At 54.2% G+C, this 9,096-nt stretch overlaps 1 protein-coding gene across 1 annotated transcript in view; it reads left to right on the top strand.

Annotated features, from left to right (window-relative positions):
• The first annotated feature begins 2,548 nt into the window (after nucleotides 1-2,548).
• Nucleotides 2,549-9,096, top strand: part of LOC127586527 (retinal guanylyl cyclase 2-like) — a 40,184-nt gene continuing 33,636 nt past the window's right edge. The window contains exons 1-2 of the mRNA XM_052044541.1: nucleotides 2,549-3,330; nucleotides 4,985-5,286. Coding sequence (XP_051900501.1) covers nucleotides 2,628-3,330; nucleotides 4,985-5,286 — 1,005 coding nt within the window. The 5' untranslated portion in view covers nucleotides 2,549-2,627. The remainder of the gene's footprint in view (nucleotides 3,331-4,984; nucleotides 5,287-9,096) is intronic.

Below are 9,096 nucleotides of genomic sequence, written 5' to 3'. Positions count from 1 at the left end.
GCAACTTTTTTTACATGAAGGGTGGTATATATATTGAATGAGCTGCCAGAGGAAGTGGTTGAGGCAGGTACGTTAACAACTTTTAAAAGACAGTTGGACAGGTAAATGGATTGAAAAAGTTATGGGCCAAATGCTGGCAAATGGGACTAGCTTGGATCGGCATGGACCAGTTGGGCTGAAGGGCCTGTTTCCCTGCTGTTTCTATGATTCTATCTACACTTTGGGGTAATATACAATGGCCAATTCACCTATCAACCAGCATATCTTTGAGGCATGGGAGGAAACCAGAGCACCCAACGAAACCCACGTGTTCACAGGGAGAACGGTCGGCGCCGGAAATCAGTCTGGGACCCATGTGGCAGAGACGCTCATGGACACAGTCCTGATCCTGGCCCTCTGGATGGTGCTCCAGCCTCTGTCCCTGGACTGACTGATCCTAGGTTGGCATCAGTCCCGGACTCCCTTTAGGGTCAGAATTTGCTGCCAGGATCCTCTGTTGCAAACCTGCATCTGGAACCACTTCCATCTGTAATGAGGAGCCCTGTCCACGAACATGACCTTAGAACCATAGAACACTACAGCACAGCAAACAGGCCATTCAGCCCTTCTAGTCTGTGCCAAAACATTATTCTGCTAGTCCCATTGACCTGCACCCAGTCCATGAACCTCCAGACCTCTCCCATCCGTGTATCTATCCAATTTATTCTTAAAACTTAAGAGTGAGCCCACATTTACCACGTCAGATGGCAGCTCGTTCCACACTCCCACCACTCTCTGAGTGAAGAAGTTCCCCCTAACGTTCCCCCTAGAGCTTTTCCCTATCACCCTAAAGCCATGTCCTCTCATACTTATCTCTCCTAATCTAGGTGGAAAGAGCCTACTCGCATTTACTCTGTCTATACCCCTCATAATTTTGTAAACCTCTATCAAATCCCCCCTCATTCTTCTACGCTCCAAGGAATAAAGTCCTAACCTGTTCGATCTTACCCTGTAACTCAACTCCTGAAGACCCAGCAACATTCTAGTAAATCTTCTCTGCACTGAACCTTCTGCAACGTAACTGCCCTGCGGTGGGAGGGAAGCAGAATAAACCTGCCCACAAAAGGCCAAAACAACTTTGACCCCCGACCAAGCCGTGGTCCCCAGCTTAGCCGGCTGTCAAGTATCAGGGATATTTCTGACTTTCAGATCCATTCAAAACTATTGCAACTTATTTAAAGAAAATGTTGTTCAAAAAATATAAAACATAAAAAGCCCAAAGCACCTAGAAATCTATCACATTTGTCGATAGTTAAAAACATTTAGATGGGCATAAATAGTTTATTTTAGCAATTCATCTCCATTATTGGGATGTTGTTCCTGCTGCCAGATGTTCATGTGGATTTTGCACTGTAAGCGATGGGAACTTCCAAACTACACCAACGGAATGTTACTGGGATATCTGAGGATGCCCACAGGACTTGCATTGACAGCTCCCCAGGTCACTCCCATAGTTTTAGATCCAGTGTGACCCACACTTGGACTGAAGTCACCCTTTCACGAGCACTGGTCCCAGACTGTGGAGGTGCCTGTCACCAGTGGGAATGCCGGATGTGAGAGTGTGTGTCACCAGTGGGAGTTACTAGTCAGGGAATGCCTGCACTGGGGGAGCAGATGGAGGGGTGGGGGTGCTGGTAGTACCGTTGCCTCCCTCTGTTTCACTCCCTCGTTCCTGAACCTCCAACTCCGGCTGCTGCACCTCACCGCTACTGCTCCAAAAGATTACTTTCCCACCAATCCTTTGATCTCATTAGTTGCGAGGTTGGAGCTGTCGAATCAAAGGCCAGACCTGACTTGCTCTAACCCAGGCCCAGCTAAATCTCCGAGAGTCTCACTGCGTCAACAGTCTCTGCTGTTGTGGGGGAGAGGACACTCCGATATCTGACCATTATCTCTGGAGAAAGACTCAATTCTGTCCTACCTTTCAATTCCTGACCACGTGGCAGACTGCTTCAGAGCCAGTGAGGTCCTTTTTTGCTGAGAGTAGTTGCCGTCGTAATGTAAGAAACGAGATGAGCGACTTGCACATGCAAGTGCCAGAAACCTCAACAGAGGAAGCTGTTGTATAATGATGGATAATTATCACCAGGGAGACCTCTCTTGCTCAGCCCAGTGGCCGTGGGGTCTTTTACACCCATCAGAGAGGGTAGGCAGCACTTTGGTCTCTCATTCCATCCACAATATCGAGCTTCACTGGGGCTCTTCTTCACAAAACCCTGAGAATGTGGCGCTCCCTCAGCGCTGCCCCTCCTACACTCAGTGCCACCAGCTTGATTGCAGCACTCCCCCTTCTCCGCCCCTCCCGCAGCGCAGAGCAATAACGGCACGCGCAGACCCACCCCCCCCCCAGGCTGCAGAGGGACGCCGCTCCCCTCCTTGCGTCTGCACCCACCCTTGCTGGAGTCCGGTGCACAGCAAGATCCCACTGCCTGCCAAGCGTCTGGTGGGACCATGGGCGGTTTACTAACTCAGTCCCCTTGCCTTCCAGGTCCGGCAGAGGGGACTCCTGGCCGTTGTATGAGACTGCCAGCCGGCCGCCGGGATGTGAAGGATCCGCTGGAGAGGGGGAGGACCCACCAAGCTCCGCCATGTTCCCTGGGCTGCTGCTTCACCTCGGCTTGTCTGGGCTCCCCGGCTGGGCAGCCGGCCAACGGGATCGCAGGGGCGGGTGGCTGGCCCTCCTGATTGGCCTCTGCCTGCCGCTGGGCATCCAGTCAGCAACCTTCAAGATCGGTGTCCTCGGGCCCTGGGCCTGTGACCCCATCTTCTCCAGGGCCTTGCCTGACGCAGCGGCCAAGCTGGCAACCGAGCGGATCAACAAGGACCCTTCCTTCAGCAGGGCTTATTGGTTTGACTACATCGTGCTGGACGAGGAGTGCCAGACCTCGAGAGCCCTGGCGGGCTTCGTCCGGCTGGAGCGTTACGCCTCAGCCTTTGTGGGGCCCCTGAATCCTGGCTACTGCCTGGCCGCCGGGCTGCTGGCAGAGGGCTGGAACAAGCCCATCTTCTCCTGGAACTGCCCGGGACTCGACGAGGACGGGACCCCCCCCACCTTCGCCGGGACCCTGCCCCCTGCCACCCAGGTGCTCTTCGCCGTCCTCAGGCACTTCCGCTGGGCCCGCGTCGCCGTGGTTACCTCGGGCCGGGAGCTGTGGGCCGAGACGGGCAGGGAGCTGGCAGACGCCCTGCGGCGGTGGGGGCTGTCGGTTCCCCTGGTCCTCACCATGGAGACCAGTGCCCGCGGGGCCGCCAGTGTCCTGAGGCAGATCGAGGAGGTCGGCAAAATAAGAGGTAGGGTGAGGCCGGCCGGCTGGGATAGGGGTGGGCGGCCTGCGGGTGGGCACAACCTCCGAGGGTGGCTTCGAGGGTCGCGAAGGAGGGACGGGAGAGGGTGGGGCCGAGGGAGGGGATTCCAGTGACAGGACCTGGCAGGGGCAGAGTGGTGGGTGTCAGGGATGTGCGCGAGGCTGGAATTGTGGGAGTGGTGGAGGGTTGGAGGGGTTACAGAGATTGGGAGGGGTGTAGGGGAGGGAGGGAGGGGGTTACAGACGGGGGGTGTAGGGAAGGGAGGAGGTTACAGGGACAGGGAGGGGTATGGGGGAGTTGGGCTGGGAGTTGGGGGTGGGGCCAGGACTTAGGGGTGCGGGGCTGGGATTTGGGAGTTGGGGGCCGGGCTGGGAGTTGCGTTGGGGCTGGGAGTTGTGTTGGGGCAACTCAGTGATGCAGCTTACCGCAGGGGGCACTGAGGTTACCGAAGGTGTGTTAGAAATGGACGTGAGGTGTCACGGGTCCAAGTCCCACTTCAGAGACTGTGGCACAAAGTGCTGTCTGTGGGAGGGGCAGGAGGGGGTCGGTGGGGAAGGTGTGGAGTTTGAGCTGCTTGTCATCCATGTGAGACCTTGGACCGAGGGCTGGAACGTTGAGCCTGGGATTTCCCCCGGCACCAGGGAAGAGTCCTTGTATATCCCGAGATGGACACCGATCCCCACAATGGGACCAAGGCGGTCCTGGTCTTCCATGAATGTGGAATCTTGCTGTGTGCTGGAAGATGACCCCAGATTGTGGTGCTGGCGGAGGGGAGGGGTTGTGGAGGGCAGGGCGAGGGGGGTGTGTGGAAGGCAGGGAGGTGGTGGTGACCCGATGTTGTGGTGACCCTGTGGTGCTGTGGTGGCCCAATGTAGTGGTGACCCAGTGCTGTGGTGCCCCGGTGTTGGTGCTGTAGTGACCCGGTGCTGTGGTGACCCAGTGTTGGTGCTGTGGTGACCCAGTGCTGTGGTGACCCGGTGTTGGTGTTGTGACCCAATGCTGTGGTGAGCCGGTGTTGGTGCTGTGGTGACCCAGTGCTGTGGTGACCCGGTGTTGGTGTTGTGACCCAATGCTGTGGTGAGCCGGTGTTGTGGTGACCCGGTGTTGGTGTTGTGACCCAATGCTGTGGTGAGCCGGTGTTGGTGCTGTGGTGACCTGGTGTTGGTGTTGTGGTGGCCTGGTGTTGTGGTGGCCCAGTGTTGGTGCTGTGGTGACCTGGTGTTGGTGTTGTGGTGGCCTGGTGTTGTGGTGACCTGGTGTTGGTGCTGTGGTGGCCTGGTGCTGTGGTGGCCTGGTGTTGGTGCTGTGGTAACCCGGTGCTGTGGTGACCTGATGTTGGTGCTGTGGTGACCCAGTGCTGTGGTGACTTGGTGTTGTGGTGACCCAGTGTTGGTGCTGTGGTGACCCGGTGCTGTGGTGATCTGGTGTTGGTGTTGTGGTGGCCTGGTGTTGTGGTGACCTGGTGTTGGTGCTGTGGTGACCTGGTATTGGTGCTGTGGTGACCCAGTGCTGTGGTGACCCGGTGTTGGTGCTGTGGTGACCCAGTGTTGGTGCTGTGGTAACCCGGTGCTGTGGTGATCTGGTGTTGGTGTTGTGGTGGCCTGGTGTTGTGGTGACCTGGTGTCGTTGCGGCTTCCAGCGGTGATTCTGTGCATGCACTCGGTGTTCCTCGGTGGCCATGAGCAGCAGCTTCTGCTGGAGGAGGTGCGGAGGGAGCAGATGGACGATGGCAGCTACGTCTTCCTCCCGTACGACACCCTGCTCTACAGCCTGCCCTACCTCAATGGCAGCCAGCCGGCGCTCGCGTCCAATCCTCGGCTGCGCCAGTCCTACGACGCCGTGCTCACCGTCACCATCGACTCCCAGGGCCGGGAGTTCCCCGAGGCGCTGGGGGAAGCTGTGGAGCGAGGCGAGGTCCAGATCTCGGCGCAGATGACGCAGGTGAGGCATTCTGTCAGCAGCAGCTCGATGAGTGGCTCAGTGGACCCCGTGTCCCCTCTTCCCCTCCCCCCCACCAGACCCCATATCGCCTGCTGTATCTCCCACTGCTCCTCGCCCCTCATTTCTCCCCGTCTCCTATTGTCATGTTTCCTCCGATCATGTCCCTGTCACCCTGGGTCTGGCCCCCACTCCCCGACCACCACCCACCCCCTTCAACTCCTGTGGCCCATTTTCCACCCTGGCCTCTGATCCCAGTCTCCCCCTTCAGCACAGTGACCTTCATCAGTCAGGGCACTGAGTACAGGAGCTGGGACATTATGTTGCAGTTGCGTAAGTCGTTGGTGAGGCCGCACTTGGAGCGCTGTGTACAGTGTTGGTCGCCTTGTTATAGGAAAGACGCGGTTAAACTGGACAGAGTGCAGAGAGGATTTATGAGAGCATTGCCAGGACTCGAGGGCTTGACTTACAGGGAGAGGTTGGCCAGGCTGGGTCTTTATTCCTTGGAGTGGCCGACCTTATAGAAGTGTTTAAAATTATGAGAAGCAGAGATGAGGTGGACGGTAACAGTCTTTTCCCCAGGGTAGGGGAGTCCAAAACCACGGGGCATAGGTTTAGGGTGAGAGGGGAAAGATTTAAAGGGGATCTGAGGGGCAACTTTTTCCCGCAGAGGGTGGTGAGTGTACGGAACGAGCTGCCAGAGGAAGTGGGTGAGGCAGGTACAACGGGATCATTTAAGAAGCACTTGGATAGGTACATGGGAGGGGCGGGGCTTGGAGGGATATGGGCCGAACGCCGGGAATTGGGACTAGCTGGGTGGGCACCGTGGTCGGCATGGACTAGTTGGGCCGAAGGGCCTGTGTCCATGCTGTATCGCTCTCTGACTGCTCTTCCCCTCCCTTGCTCTCTCTCTTCACTTTATCTTTCTTGTCCCCAAGTCAGAAAGTTTGTGCTTAGTTCCCTTTCAGGCCTTGAGTGTGTTGGACTTGACTGTTTTAGGTAGTTTTTTAACATGTCCAGTGTTTAATACACCTCAAGTGGCTGCACAAGGAATGGCCGCTTCCTAGCTTATTGGTTCGTCCATCAGGTGAATACGTGTTTTCTCACTGGTTGGTTTGGCCACAAGTATCTAATAGGTTTCCTGATTGGACTATTGTTAGCTAAGGAGTATCTCTTATCTCGGGTATAAAAGTGTCATTTTTTGTTAATCTCTCTCTTGCTTATCTCTCTCTCTTGCCTCTATCTCTTCCTTGCTTATCTTGCCTTTATCTCTCTCGCTCTCTTCCCCCTCCGGCCCGAGCTCATCTTTAGTTCCTTTGTCTCGTCTCATCTCCCAGTAGTAAAGCCGATGCCATGTGCCCTGTGACTGTTTCTTTGTTTTTAAACTTTTCCGATAAAACTTGGTGAAGCACCAAGTTGTTTTCAACTCCTGAAAGAACCTGCGGATTCGAAAATATCCAGATCCGACAAGTGCAAAGTAACCAGGATTGTTTGTTGCTCCAGGCTGCAGCAGCTGCAGTCTCTGGAGTGTCTCCATCGTGGGGAGGAGGGGCGGGAGGGCAGTGGGGAGAGAGTTTGGAAGTTGGTCCATGTGAGGTTTGACCAAGTGGCAGAGATGACCAGGGAGGGCAGGCTCCTGCCCGACATGATCTGCTCAGTTGTTCACTTGCCCCCTTCCGCCAGTCCATCCGTTTTGTGTATCCTGACCTTCCCACCAGCTGTCATCTCCGCACATGGCCGAGCTGGTGGACACACTACCTCCCAGCTCCAGGGACCTGGCTTCAACCCTCCCCTCTGGTGGAGTTTGCACCCTGTGACCGCCCACGTGGGTTCCCTCCCGTGTCCCAGTGACCCACGGGGTCGGTGGGCCAATCGGCCACTGTAAATTGCCCCCCTAGCCTGTGGGTGAGGGATAGAATCTTGGGGGATGGGGGTCAGTTGATGGGGAGAATAAAATGGGATCTGGGGGTCTGCGTCCATGTTGTGTCACTATTAACCAATTGCACCCTCTTCCAGTGCCACACTCTCTGTGAGTGAGGGAGTGTATAAAAGGGAGGTGTCCTCACAACCCACTGACCCCTAACAGGTGCCTGATGCCTCTGCAAATGTGATTATAGACCTATTCTCTCCGAGCTTCATCAAACTACGTGGCTGCCTGACTTGTCTCAGAGCTACTGCTCGCTCTGGCTGAAGTAAATCCCTTGGCGGTAAATTAAACCAAGGAGTTTATATTAAATAATCCTATTATGTGGAAGATAGTCATTTCTTAATCTCCCAAAGCCAGCAGAGCACGACTGTCAGATTAAGAGACCAGGGACACAGGAGTCCATGTTCCTGTTTGCATAGCCCCTCACTCACTCCTTCAAGTTCCTGGGAGTGAACATCACCAACAGCCTGTCCTGGTCAAATCACGTAGATGCCACGGCCAAGAAAGCTCACCAGCGCCTCTACTTCCTCAGGAGGCTGAAGAAATTTGGTTTGTCCCCTTTGACTCTCACCAACTTTTACCGATGTTAAAAGGCTGGTTACGTGCATTTTTCGCAGTTTATTGTGTCGTGTCCACATGATGTTATTCTGATAACGAGATCGAGTCCCACCCTCACTATAAGGGAACTTTGGCCGCTGGATGGCATGGCAGTCACAGGGGTCCTATTTGGATGTATCACGGCTTGGTACGGCAACTGCTCTGCCCAGGACCGCGAGAAACTGCAGAGAGTTATGGACACAGCCCAGCGCATCACGGACACCAGCCTCCCCTCCATGGACTCTCACTGTCTTTACCTCTCACTGCCTTGGTGAAGCAGCCAGAATAATCAAAGACCCCACCCACCCGGGTCATTCTCTCTTCTCTCCCCTTTAGGTAGAAGATACAGCAGCCTGAGGGCACGTGCCACCAGACTTAAGGACAGCTTCTACCCCACGGTGATAAGACTATTGAACTGTTCCATTATACAACGAGATGGACTCTGACCTCATGATCTACCTTGTTGTGACCTTGCACCTTATTGCACTGCACTTTCTCTGTAGCTGTGACACTTTACTCTGTACTGTTATTGTTTGTACCTGTACTACCTCAATGCACTCTGTACTGACACAATGCAACTGCACTGTGTAATGAATTGACCTGTACGATCGGTAAGACAAGTTTTTCACTGTACCTCGGCACAAGTGACGATAATGAACCAATACCAATACCAATCAGTTTGCTCCCTAGAAGATCCAGTACAGAGATGGGGGCTGAATGGACTGTCCCTTTGCTGAATATCACACTTGACGTCAAATGGGAAGTTTGCAATAAGGAATGAAACGTTCTTTAAAACCACTTTGCAAAGGAAGAACAACATTCCTACGCAGGAAGAACTTCAGTCCTGAGGAAGGGTTCTGATCTGAAACGTTGACTGCCTGCTTTTCTCCATGGATGCTGCCGGGCCTGCTGAGTTCCTCCAGCATCATCGTGTTTTTCATCTAGATTTCAGTATCTGCAGTCCTTTGTTTCTCTACATTCCTATAGCACCAGTCACTGCCTCAGGTTGACCCAAAGACCTTCACAGAAAGCAGTCCCCATTGCGAAACAGAAAATATGGCAGCCACTTGTGCACAGTGAGATCCCACAAACAGCTGTTTTGGTATTGGTTTATTATTGTCACTTGTACCAAGGTACAGTGAAAAACTTGTCTTACAAACTGATCGTACAGGTCAATTCATTACACAGTGCAGTTACATTGGGTTAGTACAGAGTGCATTGATGTAGTACAGGTAAAAACAATAGTGCAGAGTAAAGTGTCACAGCTACAGAGAAAGTGCAGTGCAATA

Source organism: Pristis pectinata, chromosome 37 (assembly GCF_009764475.1).
Source record: "Pristis pectinata isolate sPriPec2 chromosome 37, sPriPec2.1.pri, whole genome shotgun sequence".
NCBI lineage: Eukaryota > Metazoa > Chordata > Chondrichthyes > Rhinopristiformes > Pristidae > Pristis > Pristis pectinata.
Note: the sequence above shows the minus strand (reverse complement) of the source record. Positions and strands in the feature narration are given on the sequence as shown.